The sequence below is a fragment of the Malaclemys terrapin genome, chromosome 6 (genome assembly GCF_027887155.1).
Source record: "Malaclemys terrapin pileata isolate rMalTer1 chromosome 6, rMalTer1.hap1, whole genome shotgun sequence".
NCBI lineage: Eukaryota > Metazoa > Chordata > Testudines > Emydidae > Malaclemys > Malaclemys terrapin.
In genome coordinates this window covers 107,357,580-107,377,227 of record NC_071510.1, presented here as the reverse complement: position 1 = coordinate 107,377,227, position 19,648 = coordinate 107,357,580, and the positions used below count along the sequence as shown (strand labels likewise).

The 19,648-nt window shown below is 44.1% G+C and overlaps 1 protein-coding gene across 5 annotated transcripts in view; it reads right to left on the bottom strand.

Annotated features, from left to right (window-relative positions):
• The window catches only part of LIFR (LIF receptor subunit alpha), a 95,331-nt gene that overhangs the window by 10,215 nt on the left and 65,468 nt on the right, over positions 1 to 19,648 (bottom strand). For all 5 annotated transcript variants that reach the window (XM_054033002.1, XM_054032999.1, XM_054033001.1 and 2 more), the window contains 4 exons: positions 17,374 to 17,541; positions 15,935 to 16,090; positions 14,961 to 15,054; positions 13,484 to 13,562 (listed from right to left, as the gene is read on the bottom strand). In XM_054033002.1, the coding sequence (XP_053888977.1) occupies positions 13,484 to 13,562; positions 14,961 to 15,054; positions 15,935 to 16,090; positions 17,374 to 17,541 (497 nt within the window). The remainder of the gene's footprint in view (positions 1 to 13,483; positions 13,563 to 14,960; positions 15,055 to 15,934; positions 16,091 to 17,373; positions 17,542 to 19,648) is intronic.

Genomic DNA, 19,648 nt, shown 5'->3' with positions numbered 1-19,648 from the left:
GCATGACTAGTCGTGAAAAGGGGCTTGGGTAAAAGGGGCACCCTCCAGGGTACACATCAGCTCATGTGTAAACGAAAGGGGGGACAGCGCTTGGGGGATAAACAGATGGCTGCCAAAAAGTTCCAGGCCCGGGTTGTTGTAAAAATTTTAAAAAGGGCTAAAGAGGTAATGAGGAAAAAAAAAAAAAAAGATGCCCCCTACTGGAGGCTCTCAAACTGGCTTGTCTGAAAATGGGGAGGCGGAATCAGACGCTGGTTTAGCAAATTCCCCAGAGGGCTCTCTAGACGGGTCCCGTTCTACTCCCAATGACCCTCATGGAGGCGCCTCAGAGTCTGACTCTCAAATAGCATCTGATGTAGAAGATGCCGCTAATGATCCCGTAGAGGAACCCCCAAGTAACCCCGAAAATGCCGAGGTGTATATGGAGAGAGTGAGAAGTTGGCAACATGAAGTATCCAGATTTGGGGGGTCGGTGTATTGTGAGGAATTTCGTTTTGTTAATCTTGAGCAAATAAATTCAGCTCAGCAGGTTGTTGAAGCCATACACCGGGGAATACAGTTAGTGCTCGATGACATTAATGGTAGGGTAGGCCCTGATGATTATGTTCAGTTACGTTTAGAGAGCCGTAATTTAACTAACTCTGTGTTTTCGGTCAAAAGAACTAGGGATGAGCTGTCTGCTGAGGATTTTTTAAATCAGACCTCAAAACTGCTACAGAGCAATAGAGAGTTGCATCTCGATGGGACGTTGCCCCTCGTTGTGACAGTTGTAAAAAACAGGGGTAGGGGCACTCGTAGAGTTTTAAATACTATCCTTAATAGTCCAATTATTCATAAAAAGAGACAGTGTTTAGTAGACCTGACTTACACCGGTACCAATTTGTGTTTTGCGGGTGGGCTCTTGGCCGTCATGTCCAATCGTAAACCTACGGACGCGGAATTGTTAGCGGAGGCGAGAAAGTTACATGAGAAACTGGGGTGGTCAGATCAAAAAAAGGTTATGCTCAGCGACGTAGCAAAGTTTGAACAGCATTTAGGAGTTAACATACAGGTGGTGCTGTATACGGCGAAAGGCGGCTGGGGCTTTTTTAAAACGGGGGGCACAGTGTACCCCAAGACTTATTTTATCCTGTTGCACGATGAGCATTACTATGGGGTTCTGGATGTAAAAAGTTGTTCGGAGCGAAAAATTATTGTGAGTTTTGCCACATGGTGTACAGCCACAACCACTCTTGCAGGTATCGTTGCCGCCTCTGCTTGAGCGTAACGTGCTCAGACAGTGTGGGCGTGCAGCAGCGGTGTCCTAGCTGTAGACTGTATTGTCGGTCCAAAGAGTGTTTAGATAGACATATCGACTGTGCATCAAAAAACCAAGTTGAATGCCTGTCTAAAACTTTGTGTGAGAAGTGTCAGTCTTACGTGAACAAGTGGCATAGGTGTAAAGGGAGACGGTGTAAGCAGTGTCAGGGTTTGATTGTTGGTGATGTAGACGGTCACCTCTGTTTTATGGACAGCCTTAGAAAGCCCGAATCTTCAGAAAAGTATATTTTTTATGATTTCGAATGCACGCAGGAGACCGGGGTGCACACTCCCAATTACATTTTTGCTATGTCCCTAAAGCCAGAAAAATCCTGGGAATTTAAGGGCGATGAGTGTCTTTCTGTGTTTGTGAAGACCTTTATTGGCAAAGAGTTTCGGGACTACACGTTCCTTGCACATAATTCTAAAGGTTATGATGCATACTTTATTGTTAGACAGTTACTCAAGGAAAAGATGGGCCTAGAACTGATCACTCAGGGTAGTAAACTAATGTGCGTGGAAATTAAGGCCCTGGGCATTCGTTTTATAGACTCTTTAAACTTCTTGCCCATGAAGCTTAGCAAGCTACCGCAGGCGATGGGGTTTGAAGGGTGCAAAGGGTTTTTTCCACACTTTTTTAGCACGTTAGAAAATCAAAATTACGTGGGGCCTATGCCCAGTATGGAGCACTATGGTGTAGAAAGCTTGATGCCCAGAGAAAAAGCAGAGTTTCTCGACTGGTATCAGGACCACAGCTCTGAGGCGTTTGACTTGCAGAAAGAGCTCGCGTATTACTGTCAGCAGGATGTAAAAATTGGCCTGTATCCTATACAGAAAAGAGATTATGAAAATGACGGAGAAGGGAGATGTAGTAGAGAGAGAACCTGGTAAATTCACTGAGATAAAACTGTGTATAGATCCATTCCGGTACATAACACTGGCATCTGTCTGCATGGCTATGTACAGGTTTATGTTTTTGGAGCCTAAAACGGTAGCTCTTCTCCCTCCAGACAACTATCACAGGCAGAAAAAGAGATATTCGACCCCATCTATTCAGTGGCTGTTGTATATCCCTCACAAAGAAAATATACAAATACGGCACGCTGTACAGGGTGGGGAACTACAGGTAGGCCCCTACTTTTTAGACGGTTATGCCGATGTTGATGGGGTACACACAGCCTTTGAGTTTAACGGGTGTTTTTTTCCATGGCTGTGTCACCTGTTATTGTGAAAAAGCACAAAATCCTATGACGGGGACATCTTTTGGGTTTCTTTATTACAAGACGCAGCTCAAGACCGACTATCTGAAACAACTTGGTTTTGTAGTGAGGACTCTTTGGGAGCACGAGTGGGAGGTGATGAAAGAAACAGACAGGGAGCTTGCAGACTTTTTAAACCGAGCCCAGTTACCCCAGCCTCTCGTGCCTAGGGATGCTCTTTTTGGGGGGAGGACAAACGCTATCCGCCTATATTACAAGCCTAACCCCGGGGAAGAAATCCACTAATGATTTTACCAGCCTGTACCCTTTCGTAAACAAAACCAAAGAATACCCAATCGGACACCCCGATATAGTCTATGACAAATTTGGGCCCCTTGCAAATTATTTTGAAATTGCAAAAGTTAAAGTGTACCCCCCACGAGGCCTCTTTTTCCCATTGTTACCTGTCAGAGTGGGTGGCAAGCTTATGTTCCCGCTATGCCGAACCTGTGCGGAAACCGAGCAGCAGGAGACATGCACCAATACCGACGAGGAGCGGGCCATCCTGGGGACTTGGTGCACGGTGGAATTGAACGCGGCCATAGCGAAGGGGTACGCGGTGGCTAAGATCTATGAAATCTGGCATTTTAATGAAAAATCTGATAAACTCTTTTCAGAGTACATAAAATTACACCTCCGTCAGAAACAAGAGGCTTCAGAGTATCCCAGTTGGTGCACAGACGAGGAAAAACAAAATAAGTACGTTAGCGATTTCTACCAGAAAGAAGGTGTGCATTTACGCCAACACAAGCTCAGATCAAACCCCACTAAACGCCAAATCACTAAACTGTTTTTAAATTCTCTGTGGGGTAAATTCGGCCAAAGATCCAACCTACCCAACACCAGCATCGTGAGAGACCCTGATGAACTCTTGCAGTACCTGTTCTCCCCCAATTATGAGGTTTCATCCTGCGAGTTTATTGATGATGAACAGCGTGGAAGCACGCAAAAGAACGGTACTCTGTCTCTGGCAATACCAATGTTTTCATAGCCTGTTTCACCACCGCTTATGCCTGCTTAGAATTATACAGCTTCCAAGACGGTTTGCAAGAGCGGTGCCTGTACCACGACACTGACTCGGTGATATTTGTGAAAAGGGAGGGTGACTGGAATCCCCCTCTGGGGGATTATTTAGGGGACCTCACGAGCGAGATCCCACCAGATCAACACATCACCGAGTTTGTGTCGGCAGGCCCGAAAACCTATGGGTATAAGCTGTCAGGTGGAAAGGCCTGTATGAAAGTCAAAGGTATTACCCTAAACGTAGCAAACTGCGAAAAGCTCAACTTCGACAGTTTGAAAGATCTAGTCTTGGACTATTGCACGGGTCTGCAAGAAAACACCTCCAAAAAGATAGAGGTGCAGCAGCCCTCTATCGTAAGAAACAAAAACCAGTGGCAAATAGAGACAAAAACCCTTAAAAAGACACAAAAAGTGGTTTACAACAAGAGGGTCCTAGGAGAAGGTTTTAAAACCCTGCCCTACGGTTTTTGAAAAAAGAAAAAATGGATACGAGGTGGAAACACCCCTTTTCTGCAATTCTCGCGGGGCCTAGCAACTGCGGGAAAAGTTACTTTCTAAAAAACATGTTGGATAATGCCAAACACACACTGTCTGTTATGCCTGAGAATATCGTGTGGTGTTACAGTTGTTGGCAACCTCTGTATAAAGAACTGCTTTGTAAATATCCCTTTATCAATTTTGTGGAGGGTCTGCCTGATGCTTTTGACGATGACAGTTTGTTTCCTACTAATAAAGTAAATATGATTATCATAGACGATCTGATGAACTCGGCTTGCGAAAGCGATGAAATCGAGAAAGCCTTTACCAAGTACGTGCATCACAGAAACCTGAGCATTATGTGTATAGTTCAAAACGTATTTGTCAGGGAAAAAAGAGTCGCACGATTAACCTAAACACAAAGTACATGGTTCTGTTCAAAAACCCCAGGGATAAATTACAAATTGCTACGCTCGCTCGGCAAATGTACCCCGGCAAAGCTCAATTCTTTCTAGAAGCTTTTGAGGATGCTACCAAAAGACCTTATGGCTACTTGGTGGTGGATTTAAATGCTTCAACACCAGAAGCTTATAGACTAAGAACTGGTCTTTTCCCTCCAGACTGGCCAGCGCTTTATACTTTGAAAAGAACAGCCGGGTATAAAAAGAGATGACTTATTGGCAGGCCCCTTTTTAACAGCCGGGGCTGCTGACCGAAAACATGTCTAGCTGCGTGAAGAGAAACCTGGGCCTTTTAAAATTACTTAGCAAATCGTCCCCACAGCAAAGGAGGGCTATACTGTGTTCGTCCTCTGACGATCTAGTAGCGGCCATCTCAGAAATAGCGCTCAATACCTTAAAAGGAAACGTACCTTTAACACAGAATCAAGTGCGTGTGCTGAAAAAGAAACGCACGCTTATAAAAACTTTGTGTAATAAAAGGGTTTCACTTAAAAGAAAAAAGCATCTGGTAAAGCAGTCTGGGGGGTTTATCGGACCTCTGTTAAGTTTTGCTATCCCTCTGATAATGGGGCTTTTAACTAATCGATAATGGAGTATGCAGAAAAAATGTTCCTGGTGCCCAGCCACCAGTTGGAGCAATTAAGGGCTCCCCCTCCAGCAGAGGAAAATATCAGAACAACCGCAACTCGCTTACTGGATGCTGAAATGAAGTCTGTTCTTCAAAGAACTGACTTGGCTGAATATGAAAAGGCTAAACTCTACAGCGCCGTGCTTCAGAGGTACCTAATGTACGTGAAGCAGAGCGATGCGGATAAAGGGAAAATAAGTCTGTTTCTACCGGAACAGGAACAAAGTGTGACTGCCAAACCCTCAGAAACACCAAAGAACTCAGACTCTGTTGCTCAGGAGATGTTGGATAATGTAAATAAGCGTTTTAAGAAAAATGCAATAGTATTGCTAAATAAGCTGGGCCAGGATAAAAATCTCTCTTCATGGAACGATAAAGGGTCTTTTGTGTACAAAGGCTCTGTGGTTAATGGTTCTAACATGCTCGACTTAGTCAGGGCCGTCACCCAGACTCGCTCTGTTCCTAGCAGACATGTACCTAAAGGATGGGATGTGTTTATGAACGCCATGGCGGAACTGAACGTGCCATCTTCCGTCATGGGCAATGCGGCCAACAGAAATCTTTTGGAATGCCTCAAGGCCTCGACTGCTGACACCGGGGTGGATCAAGAAACCGTGACCCCTTTTTTGCCGTCTAAAAACCGAAAATTGGCTAAAAGAGCCGAATGGCTCAGTGTGTAACATTTTTCACATTCTACATTTTTTTTTAAAACTGGTAATGTTTTGCTTTAAATAAAACATTTCTATAATTTAAAAAAAAAGAAAAGTGTACTTTTTCCTCAATTGGTTTAAAAAAAAACAAAACAAAAAAAAAAAAACAACACCAAACATCATTTGTCTTTAAACCCCTCACCTGGGGTGCTTTATTGGGTAACATGGCTATGAAAATCATTGCAAGATACACGTCTGGGCTTGTTGAAACATGGTTTGAGCAAGGCTAGGCATGCCCAAGAATTTAAATTTACTTTTTACAAAATTCATCACCATCCGGTCGTTTTGCACTAAGTCGTTAGAATACAAATTTAAAATCCGATCAAAAGATAAACCCTTGCTACGATGATGTAAGAAAAACACGCAGTAATAGCCACAGGCGACGGAGCGGGGGTCTTGTAATTGTCTATTGTGAAACACCATGTCTGTGGCATTTTTGTTTAAAAATTTCATAATGCTTTTAGGAAACAACACACTGTTCGGGGGGTGCCCATATGAGTCAAAAAACTCTCCACGGTTACGCTCCGCCAGATACAAGGCGAGCCAGTGTTCACCGGTTGGTTGTGTGGATGCGTGTTCACCACCAAGCCTAGGGGCCTCTGAGACAGCTGGCCTCCTGGGAGCCAATCGCAAGGGGACACATCTAAGAAATTCTTTTTCGTGTAAGGGTCCGTTGATAAGACACGTGAGAGCTGCACGGTGTCCATGTTCACATGTAGTCAAACAGAACGTTTCTCCTCTGATTTATTTCTATGACGTTGTCAAAAACGCCATACACAATCATACTGACAGTAACCGTTAAAGCCTTCCCAAAACGTATTTCTGCTCTCAGGTTCCCGGTTTTAATCAGGGAATAGTGATCAGCGCATTCCTGGTCGGGAGACAGGTCAAAGGCAAACAAGGTGTAACCCTGTGCAAACTCCTCACAGTCGATTAACAGAGAACGATCTTTCATGTGTTTACCAGCTGTCTGTACCAAATTCATGTATTCTCTCATTCAGCATCCTGCCTCGAAGTCCGGTTGCAGAGGCTTGGTCGGTATCTGTTCACCATCCACATACAAGGCCACAAAATTAATATCGTAATGTTTAAAATGAAAGGGATTTTTAGCGTAACTTCCGCTAAAGGTATCGTTATCCACAAACCCTAGGACAAGCATTTTGGGTAACTGTCCCAGGAACAGGTTCTCCTGGTTACTGACCCTGCTGCCCGCGGGGATGCTAAACACTTTCATTCCCACACGGTCCACGGGGTATTTAGCATTAGCGGTAAGCAGGGCCTCTGCGTGCCCCAGACGGACTCCCAGGGCCACCCATACTTTCTTCACAAAAAGGGATGCTGATACAATGCGCAGTTTAAAGCCTTCAGCCGCACTGCCCATTAAACAGAAAGCGTCTTTACTGCGCGTCAGTTTAATTTTCACATCCACTCTGTTTAACAAAAGTTTTTCTTGAAAAAACAGGTCGCTGTGTAAATGGCCCAGCAGCTCTACCGTTCTGCTCTCGGCCGTCAGCTTTGCACGCCTCACAAACCCTAGATTACCTCCATTCAACTCTGTTTCTTCATGTTGTCCAGCAGGATCTTTGTAAAACAGGCCGGCGGAAAATTGTGTGGCGAGGGTGTCGTTGCTGTAATTGAGCACCGATTCTATAAAGGCCCTGCAAGGGTAGCAGTTGTTGCTTTGGCTTATGAGGCGGTCTCCCAGCGTGACATCCAACTGACTGAAAATAGAGGCCACGGGGTAATTCACCAGACCCACTTCGGCATCCACGGCGAGTTCAGTTCCGTCTCCTTTTACAATCTTGCAACACAGGTACAGCAGCGTGTTCTTTAAATCCATATAATCTATGCCATTCCCTGCTATAAAAAAGTCAATGGGAGCAGACTCCGTAATGGCTGATAGAGGCGGCACCTCGATGTAGATGCTTTTCTCGATGCTGGTCTGTGTAGGGGCTATTTGAAACAAGTCTAGTTCGGATTTGGTGCACTCGTCAGACCCGCAGTGAACAAAAGCCATGTTGATTAAAATATGTCTCTTTTACCAGGCAGAGCGTGTCTCCTCTTTCGCCCAGGCTTCCTCTTGGACTTTCGCTTATGGCCGGCCCTGCATGTCAAAGCCCTTCTTTTAAAGGTTTTCGGGGGACCTGTGCGTCGCGGGTATGACGTATTTCTCTTTCTCTTCCTCCTTTTAATGTACATCAGCCCCGATCCTTCCTGTGAAGCTGTATTCCCCACCTTCTCCAGAACAGCACAGGAGACATGACCTACCACATCTTTAGCTATGTTTTGAGCGGCGGTTTTTACGTGGGGTTTAATAATCTCTAGCCCCCTCCTCAAAAGTGGTACGGCTTTTCGAAAGAGGCTACGAAATATTCCACCCACATCCACCCCGTACATCACGGGGACCCCATGATATCCAGGAAGGGCGTATCCAGCCTGGGCTTTGTAATAGTTCCTGTAGATGGTGGGGTCGCCCATAATTTTTTGGGATCGTCATAATAGGGTTTTTGCTTTTTTAGAAACGTCGCTCTCTCCGCGGCTGCAGATGCAGCTTGACGATCACCTTGCCGAAGCGAAATGAGACATGTCTGTTCTGATCTGTCTTTATTTCAATGGTGATGGTGTCGATGTGGTGTTTACTGACAGGGACGTAATGAGGTTTGTCGTAGGTGATGGTAACAAACTTGTTGTTCCTTCCTCGGACAGGGACGCAGCGTAACAAGGGAACAGAAAAGTCCCCCACAAACTGGTGTTCTACGATATCCGTATATACATACAAGGAGTTAAAACCTCCTGTGATGTCTGCCGAGAAGGGGAATTTTTGGACGTTGCGTTTGTGGCCCAAACCCAGAATGTTAGCTAGCTCCCCGTCAGTAGAAAACACGTACATAAAATCGGTAGATTTAAGTTTCACTTTTCTACCCACAAGGTCGTAGTTCATGACCACCTCAGGCAGTCCAGGATGACGAGCCACGTTGCTGTTCATATGCTCCAGTAATTCGGGTATAGTCGAGTAATAACCTCGTCGTAGGATGAAATTCCACGTTGTTGCTCCAAAGGTGATTTTGAAAGGGGTGTCTTCGTTGATAGTATTCCAGCTCTGCGGATATTGTATTTCCACTAACCCCACCTCCCAGGCAGCCGGGAGATCCAAGGGCTTAATTAGCCATATTGTAAAGTTCGAGATGGTGCTTTGGGGAAAAACCGCAGAGCTGGCATTGCTGGGCAAAGTAATGTAAAACCCGCCATCACTCATTTTTCTCTCTCTCTCTGTCCTTGCAGAATGAATCTTTTTTGTTTGTTTGTTTGTTTGTTCGTGTCTAGATGTCAGAGTTGAGAAGCTTCCACCCAGCTGTTAAACTTATCAGGCCACCCCAACCATTTAACCAGTAGCTGCTTTTTCCTCCCTTTTCCTTTCTCTGCTAGAACTTTTTCAATCCTGTAAATCCTGTCTCGTTTGGGGTTTACTTTTTGTAATTCTTCAGGGTAAAAAGATCCAGTAACTGCCTCACCCTCGTAATCTTTTAAGTGGTATACAGGTCTCTGGCCCCTGGTTAAGGCTTCATCCACTATGAATATCTCATCGGTAAACGTCTGTTCATAACCTTTTTCAAAAGCGCCTTTGGTTTTAGACAGTCTCATGTGGTCACCTTTTCTAAAAGGGGCAACAACCGGTTTTATTTTAAAACCATCTCCGTAAACTGTTTTCCATACCTTCAGAGAATTTGAAGGGTTAACATCAATGGGTCTGGTACGTATAGTTCTGTGAAAGCTCTGGTTGTAACTCTTTATAAAGTCAGGTAAGACGTCAATGTAGCGAAAGGTGTTATGGGCTGTAAAATATCTCCACATCCTAGTTTTTAAAGTTCTGTTAAATCGCTCCACAACCCCTGGTTTGACTTCATTATTGGTAACAAAATAGTGAACTCCATGCCGCTTTAACAATCCACTTAAAGGTTTGTTTAAAAATTGTTTCCCCCGATCGGTTTGTAATTTTTGAAGCACACAACCTTCACTGAAAATAGCTTTAAAAGCCTTGGATACCTCACCACTCGTCTTGTCTTTTAGGCCTAAGGCCCAGGCATATTTGGATAGAATGTCTATCACTGTTAAGATGTACTTAAAACCGCTGTTGTGTTTGGAGAACCGGTGCATATCCACCAAATCTGCCTGCCACTGCGCATCCACCTCTGAAACAATGGTCTTGTTTCTTTTAAAACGTATTTGAGCTGGTTTGTGTAAAGTGTAAGCATCCTGGTCTGAAAGCCATGCTGTTACCTGTCTTCTGTTTAAAGTTTTACTATGCTTTCTGGCCGCTTGAAAAAGAGGCTTGACCCCGCCGAAGCGCCCAACTTCCCCGGGGGCGTAATATATTTTCTTTAACAGAGCCGTCTGTGTAGACATGACTGTTACTGGTACCGTCTTTTACTACCACGAGTATGAAAGGAAACACATTCATATTGACACATTTAAGTAAGTTTTATTAATCGCCTGGTTTAACATGACCTTTTACAGCCACCTGTAAAAAATGGATGCCATGACCCCTACCATAAGGGAGTCTCAGATGGTTCATTCTTCCATTTTGTCCTTTTCGGCTTGAGATCTGTGTCTCAGACATGAGCAAAAGCAGCTGACGCACGATATGTTTACTCCCACAGGGTTTCCAACGTGTAAGTTCTTAAAGGCCTCTAAAAAGGCATCGTCGACCTGTTGAGAGATGTTCAGAAAAGAAACCACGTAAGCACCCCCACTGCTTGTTTTTTTTTTTTAATTTACGCAACCCCCGGTTCCTACCCCATTACCCACCCCTCCTTGACCGCCGCTTCTTAATCATTCATTTTACCTGAGCGCCGTCTTTTCCGTTCGCTTTGTCCGCCGGTGCCTCCCCCGAGCTGTGATCGCCTTCCACCTCTGAGGGGGTGGACAAAGAGAGGCCGTCACGTTCATCAGGCTGTCTCACGAGGGTTTCAGGGTCGGGTTCTGACGTATCCATCAACGGCTGGGTCAAAGGGTCCTCCTCAGAACTGTCACTGATGTAACGCCTGCTCCACACAAGCTCAAAGGCGGTTGGGCCTAAAACAAAGTCCGAAGTTCTCATGGGGGTGATGAAGGAGTCCATGTTTCCTCTCAGCAGCCTTTCCGCGCTTTCGAAAACACGTGTCCTTGGTAAGAGATGGCCGCCTCCTCTGTCTGGCGCTGGGACTTATGGGATAATGGTGCTGCACTCTGATTGGCGGAGGGCCTTGGGAGGAGTTCTTAGTGGGGTCACACGACTCACTTCCGGAGGGGTCACCCCAACCCAGAAGTCACCCTGATTGGTCAACATCTCCTCTCAGGGCAGTCCTGTTGGCACGAAACCCTCCTGATTGGTAGAGGGTGGTGGGGGGAGTTCTTAGAGGGGTCACACGACCCACTTCCGGACCGGTCACCCCCGCCCCGGAAGTCACCCTGATTGGTCAAAATCTCCTCTCGGGGCGGTCCTATCGGGACAAAACCCCTCCTGATTGGTAGAGGATGGGGAGGGAGTTCTTAGAGGGGTCACATGACACACCTTGCTTCCGTTCAGGTGGCACCTTGACCCAGGAAGTAATACCCCCATGGGGTGGGACTTCCGGTGACAGATGGGAGGGACCAAGGGGCGGGGCTTAAGGGGTCAAGGGGCGGAGTTAGGTTTTGATTGACTGTAGGGCCCTTATACTACTGGAGGGAGCTTGCTGGCAGGAGCTGCTGTCTCAATTTGCTGATCTATTTAAAAAGGCGGTGTACTTAGAGTGGGGTCAGCGTACTTAAACGGGCAATGCGCATCTCTCTCTCTCTTACAGGCCTTGGCTACACTGGCGCTGTACAGCGCTGCAACTTGCTGCACTCAGGGGTGTGAAAACGCACTCCCCCGCCTGAGCGCTGCGAGTGCAGTGCTGTAAAGCGCCAGTGTAATCAGAGCCTGCAGCGCTGCACGCTCGCTCACAGTGCTGCAAGCTACTCCCCTCGGAGAGGTGGAGCACATACAGCGCGGTGAGAGCTTTGCTGCGGCAGCACTGTGAATTCCCGAGTGTAGCCAAGGCCTTAAATGGTGTGTGTGTCTGTCTGCCATGCTGTCTCTCCACCCTCCATTCATGCTGCCTTGTAGTGTGAGGCTACATTAACAACAATGGGTTAACCCCTGAGGGCTCAGCCGAGTGCTAGTTCATCATTTAGCAGTGAGGCATTCGCTGGGAAATATCCCTCCCTCTGACTTTACCACCTCAACCAAGCTTCACAATCATCATCGTTGTGTACCAGTATTAAACTGTTTGTTTAAAACTTATGCTGTGTGTGTGTGTGTGTGTGTGTGTGTGTGTGTGTGTGTGTGTGTGTTTGTGCGTGTGTGTATACATATATATAAAAAATTTCCCTGGATCCTAACCCCGCCTATTTACATTCATTCTTATGGGGAAATTGGATTTGCTTAACATTGTTTCGCTTAAAATCGCATTTTTCAAGAACATACCTACAACGTTAAGCGAGGAGTTACTGAATATTGTACTGTGGTTTGCTTAGTTAAATTGAGAGAACATAAGAACATAACATAAGAACATAAGAAAGGCCGTACCGGGTCATACCAAAGGTCCATCTAGCCCAGTATCCTATCTACCGACAGTGGCCAATGCCAGGTGCCCCAGAGGGAGTGAACCTAACAGGCAATGATCAAGTGATCTCTCTCCTGCCATCCATCTCCACCCTCTGACAGACAGAGGCTAGGGACACCAATCCTCACCTGTCCTGGCTAATAGCCATTAATGGACTTAACCACCATGAATTTATCCAGTTCTCTTTTAAACTCTGTTATAGCCCTAGCCTTCACAACTTCCTCAGGTAAGGAATTCCACAAGTTGACTGTGCGCTGCGTGAAGAACTTCCTTTTATTTGTTTTAAACCTGCTGCCTATTAAAGTATGGAGAAGTATCACCATCTATACACTGCAACAGAGCAATTGTTTACTGTTTAAAAAACTACTCAACTTATTCAACTCCCCCGCCTCCCCATATATCTGTTTGTATATTTGATATTCAGCTCATTTTAAAATATCTTAGCAAGTTCAACTTCAAAACTATTCATGAATTTTGCCAAAAAATATTTCTAATATAAAACCAACCACTATTTCCCTTTTATCTTTCTTATGTAATCTACTCTGAAAGCATTAGTTTGCCTTTCCATTTACTTCCAATTACAAACTATTAGTAGTGGGCATGGAAGGGAGCTGGCGAGAATGCCATACCCTCTCTTCGCATGCTGCCAATGCAAGGAGGAAGGAAATTAACAGTTGGGGATAAGCTAGAACATATCACTTCTACTGACTCTTGGGACATATCTTCTTGAAGCAACTGTACATTTTAGATCAGTGGTCCCCAAACTTTTCCTCTCGCACCTCTCCTTACCAGTAATAGAACATGTTCTCACCCCCCCACTTCCCTCCAGGCCGGGAGCGGAGTTGCAGCCAGGGACTGGTGGCTGGGCTGGAGCAGAGCTGAGGGAAGAGCAGGGCTGGGTAGTGCTCCCTCCCCACTTCCTTGTGGGGGCTGGCCCGGGCTCCTCGGTTTGGGGACCACTGTTTTAGATGCTTAAAAATTTTATTAAAATGAAGGTTACCTCACATATATTCTTCTGAAATTGCAATGCCTTACTGTTCTCAGGATTTGGAATGTCAGGGTAGAACGTTTCTTTAATCCTTTATAGAGAAAAGTAATTTTCAAAATTACCAGCAAAGGTTCAGCATGTCAAAATAAAAAAGCAAGAAAAACAGTCATGATGTTACTATCAGGTCGTAATCCTCAACACAGAGTATAAACTTTAACTGTTCAAATTTTTCACTTCACACAGTTGTGCTTTAGGCTGCATGTAAAAAAAATGTACACATTCTTCTGATGCTTCCACTGGAATTTCAGGTTTCTGAAAGCTTGAAGATAGACTGTAAATTGATCATGGGCAGATCACAAATTAAATGTATGCCTAATTCTACACATTTTAATTCGAGTTCTACTGCACCTGATCTTGCATGCAACCTCAGGTGGAGGAGAAGAGCACTGGACAATGAGCAGAAGATTTGGGTTCTTCTGGCTCTGTCACTGACTCACTGTGGGACCCTGTGGCCAAATCGCTACTTCTCTGGGCCTCCCTTCCCTCCTATCCCTCCCAACTATAAAATGGGAATACCACCGACCCTCACCCAAAAGTCTTGTGTAAAGCCCACTGAAATCCTCAGGTGTTTTGAGAAGCATGACAGGGGGTACCAGGCCTTTTAAGGCTCCCTGCAGGAGCAGTGAAGGTGGCTCCTCCAGGCCTGCCTGGAAAGGTTACAGGGAAGCAACCAATCAGAGCCCAACAGGCTCAGTTAAAAGGAGCCAAAGGGGCTTAGCAGGTCAGTCACTGGCTAGGACCAGAAGGGTGAGGAAGGGCTGGAAGGCTGCAAAACTCTTCAGGGAAGGAGGCCTGGGAGAGACCCTGCTCAAGCAGGGATAAGACAGAGACCCCAAGGACTGTAACCCTAAGGTAATGGGTGAAGGCGATGAGACCGATTGTGAAACAGCCCAGGGAATCCAGCAGCAACTATTACAGAAAGCAGCACATGGCTGCTGTTTGCAGGGTCCCTGGGTTGGGACCCAGAGTAGCAGGTGGGTCTGGGTCCCCCTTCCTGCACCAGCCAGTGGAGAAGTGACCTAAACCCTAAAGAGGGTAAAAGATTCTTTACTAAAAGCCCAATAAAGGGGGCTAGATTTAAAGGTGCCCAATAGGGACTGAAGAGACCAGGCACCCTCAGGAAGAATGGGCTGAGTCCAGCTTGAGCCAGGGAACTGGAAGACTTGTTTATATTTGTTTTTGACTTGAGTACCCTAGAAGGGGTTTGTCCATTTTAGATTGTGTGTGACCTGCCTGGAGTGCTGGGCCACTGAAAATCTGCCTAGCGAGGTTGGCAGCCTATAGGAGGCACCAGGAGAAAAATAAGATTGCAGCACCACACCCAGCCAACAGGAGGCACTCATGAGAGGTAAGTGCACCCCCTCACAGGAAGGCAATAAATTACTCAACACAAACAAATAGAAGAATTTAACTGAAAATGAGTGTTTACCATTCCCTCTTTTGGTAGCAAAGGATGCTGGTCACCAATCCAAGCACAACAGCTACTGCTACTGGGATGAGAATAGCAATGATCAACCCCACGGCTGGGAAAAAATCATGAAAAACAGTAAGAGATATTCAAAGTTATCAACAAAGTTTGTGGCTCACAACCCTTTTGTAACATTCCCAGATATTATAGGCCGCTTTATAGATCAGTGACAGCTTATCAAGCCCCATCTGCCTACAAAAGGGGCCTATACCACATCCTTCATTGCAAAAGACAAACCCTCCCATAATGTAGTTGGTCAATTGTGAAATAGTGTGTAAAAAAGGAAGAGGTTTCTGTTTGATCCCCTACTGGTACTAAGCTTCACATGCATGATGATAGGACTGATTGCAAATTTTATCCCAGAGAGCATAACTGCTAGTGTTTATTGTATTTTAGGTGGCTATTTAAAATTATCAAACTATTTGTCTATTCTGTGGCAGTGATTTCTACAGGTTAATTACATGTTGCATAAGTGCATTGCCTTTTACCTAGTTTAGTCTTTTAAGATCACTGAGCATCTCCTTTTCTCCCCTAACGAAAGTGCCCATTTAGCCTTCTGGGCAGTCATTTCATGCACTTCTTCGTTCCAAACTGAGTAAACTTTTTTTTTTTTTTTCTCCTCCCATCCTCAGGTGGCTTTAGTAATTTTCAATCTTTTGAGCAGTTATGAGTTCAGACCCCATCCATACGTATGAGTTGATGAAGTTTTTAAACAAGCATTAATTATTATGAGCTTCATAGTAGCTGTAAGGTTACAGTTGAATAGCTGTAAGGTTAATTTTCCCCCCAGATCTGCTATTTAAAAATACAGATAACAGTCCTGGGATAGCTAAGCAGGAAAAGACATCAGATGAGTCCAAGATAAAGATCATGGTACTCTTTGACTTAAGCATTGCCATGCTAGAAATATTGGCGAACAGGAATGTTCAACTTACAATTCTCCTTTGTCACCGCATACAGGTCTTTCGATGGGCCTATTCCACCAATGGTATAGGCTCGTAAGCCCAGTCGGTAACTTGTTTTGCCTTGAAGATCAAGTATTCTCAAAGACTTTTTCGTTAGGTCAGTAATATTCTTTTCTGTTTTGTTTTCTGTTTAAAAAGATAGAGAATGTACACCACATTAGAATGTGTTCATAAAACTCAAACTTCATATTAAACTGGAAAACAATCTTTTTAATGGAGCGAAATCCTGAGTACAGAACTATGCTGCAGAAAATCCACTACTGTGTAGTGTAACAGGGTGTTAATTAAGCAGCACAAAGGGTATATTTTCAGTGCAGAAGTAACTCTCATTATGTACACTTGAGTTACTCCTCTTAAATTAGCCCAGCTCGAGTGAGAGCAGCCGTGCTATGAAGTAATACTCAAACTGCTGTGTCCACACTGATGCTGCACTAAAACTTCTGATGATATACAATTGCATTCTTAGCACAGCTGCAAGCTGAGCCATTCTATGAATTCTTTCCTAATGAACTGTGGGAGAACTTGTTTGCCCTGTCTGGCACATGTGGAGGAATTGTGAGAAGGCCTTGGAAGACTTAGCCTGCATCCATACTACGGAGTCATTGTGTTAGCAGATGACTAGCTGTGCTAAATCAAGTTTTAGCCTATACTTCCTGATGGACCAGCCAGCTTGAGTTAAAAGCATCACCATACTGGAATTAAAGCCTGCTCACAATCCTAACCTTGAGTTGGGGGCAGAACTCGAATTTTAACTCAAATTAAGTTTGCAGTAAAGACAAGCCCAAGGAGTGAGGAACAAGGATTATGGCAGACTAAACATTAATAAACTGCAAGCTGAAAATAAGGATGTCATGCACTGAACTCCACCATTTGCTACAGACTTCATATAATTACATTTCAGAACATCTCTGATAAGTGCAATTACATCTTATAAGGTTATTTCTTCTATCATTTGCACACTACCACAATTATCAGATTTGGAATGAACTGAATGAAAAGTATCACACTAACAGGGAAAGAAACTGACCTTCTCTTTATCTACAGACCAGAAATAGCATGAGCAATGGCAATGCAACATTATCCCAACCACACTGCCAATGCACTTAAACCCAGTTCTGGAGGGTTTGCCATTTTCACACTCTCAGTGTTTTCCTCAGGGACTGAATGTTCATTGTCATGGTGACTTGTGTGATGTGGGTACCCTAGTGAACTAGAAATTCCACTCAGTTCATCTACTCTTGCCCACATGAGCAGTTAGTATTTTAAATGTCTTCACCAGTTCTGAAAGGCCAATTTAGGTGTTGAACAATGCCAACTGAACTGTAATTAAACAATTGTTTCTTAAAGGACTATTCATTAACAAGTACTGGGAATTTACAGGAAAATTGAGGACCATATATTTTATTTACCTTCGTCCGTAAAACTAGTCTTTGAAGAACCATTCTCCCCTTTTGCAAAGTAAAGAATATATCCCTTTAAAAACCCCTGGCAGTCTTCAACAGGAATGTCTTCCCATTTTACTAATATTGAATCTGATGAGGTTTCTTCTACAGTAAAATTTGGTGCTACCTTTGGAGCTATGGAAAGAATTGAAGAAAAAAAAAAGTTAAATAACTATCCTTCCATTGTATGCTAAGAGTATGTTAGTATTATAGCATTATTATTAGGACTGACATGTTGATCACTACACTGAAAATTTTCTAGATCCATGTTTTTCCCTTTTCAAAAATATATATTTATTAATAATAGAGGTGACATTAGCCAGGTGTCACTACCTCAGCCTCCCTGTTGGTATATTATTACCAGTAATTTGTATTGCAAGGGCATCTACTAATCCCAGTCATGGACAAGGACCCTATTGTGCTAGGTGCTATACAAACAGTATGAACACACATTAAAAATAAATCCAGCTAGTGCAAACATTGGAAAGATGCAACTTAATAGAAATTGTCTCATTTTCAAATGGCTGTAACTTTGCTTTATTTGAAGAAATTGTATTTAGTAACAACAGAGCCTGCATTCTTCTTTGAGAAAAGTATTAAAGCTGTTTAAAAGCACTGCTGCGTCCCAGCAGGAGTCACAAATCTCCATTGCAATACATGGGCTCTAGTGCAGGGATCACAGCAAGGCACATTCACATAACAGGCCTTAGCTGGAGGTACAGATACCACCATGAGTGAAATTTTAGAAGCCAACTGTGTTCTTACAAGATAAGAAATTATATATCTATTATATCACAATTTCTGTTTTGAAAAATATGACAAACTTAGTCCAAATGCTTTGTTGTTGTTTTTTAAGAGAGGTGTAAATGGTTGAAAACAAGAGATTTGAGTAAACATTTCATTTCATCTTCCATCATAGCATTAAGCAGCAAGCAGTGATCCCTACAAAGCATTACCCTGGCTCACACTAAGCAATCAGAAAAAGTTTCCAATATAATTATTCCAAGCACCTGGCAGAAGATACCTTAAAGTTCAAAAAGAAATGGGTCCTATAGCTACACAATATGCATCTATCCTTCACTAGTCCTATCTGTTACGTATAAAGAAAGTTCAGACTTCCAGGAACAGAGCAAAAGGGAATAGAGGGGTGGTCCTAAACATCTAAGGCATTCCAAGTCAGTATCAGCACTAGATATAAATGCAAACTCTGGAATTGTAATTAATGAGAATATATTCATATTTTAAAAATGCAATTTTACTCTAAAAACTGATTTAGATATAAAGAACATTGTAGGTTTCTTTATTCACTGTGTGTCACTGATTTCTATATTAAATATACTCAGACATATTTTTACTTACAAAGTAACTGAGCCCCACACACTCACTTTGGCTTCAACAGTCAAGATTAGAGTTGTGTTCACTGGCCAGACCAAAAAAATTGTTTTGGATCGAACCAAAGACAATTTTTTTAAATGTTCTGGTGACCCAAAAAAGTAAAGAAAATGTAGGTTTCAGGTTGAAAAAAATATTTTTATTCAAAAACAAAAAAACTTTTCACTTTTTAAACAAGTAAAATTGCATCAAAATTTGAACCGAAAACGTGTTTTGAACAACAAGAATCTACGCTTTTTGTTTAGAAAAGCATTGAGATTAAATGTTTCATTTTTCCAGATTTTTTTTGTTTTGTTTTCCAACCAAAACAATTTGGTGAATTCAACCTGAATTCACAATGCGTTTCAGTCAACCTGCAGCTAATTCTTTTGGGAAAAAAAGTTTTGGCCAACATTTTTTGCCCAGCTCTAGTCAAGATGGACTCTTTTCACACTGCAGAAGGCCAGTAATAATGGTTCCTTGAAGCCCAAATTATACCTCGGCTTTACCTGTATAACCACTGTCTTCAGTGATCCCTGTGCAACCTTATTATCTGTAAACGGGACTGCACAGATGTCACACAGCATAGGTGCCAACTCCATGGGTGCTCCGGGGCTGGAGTACCCACGGGAAAAAAATGGTGGGTGCTGACCACCCACCCACAGCCCCCCTGTCATCCCCCCAGCACATCCCGCCCGCCGGCGGGCCCCATGATCAGCACCTTCCCCTCCCTCCCCACATCTCCTGCATGCCACGATTAGCTCGGGGGGGTGGGGGATGGGGCAGGAGCGAGGACGCGGTGTGCTTGGGGGAGGGGCCCGAACTGGGTGGGAAGAGGCGGGGCGGGGTGGAGCTGGGGTGGGGCCTTGGG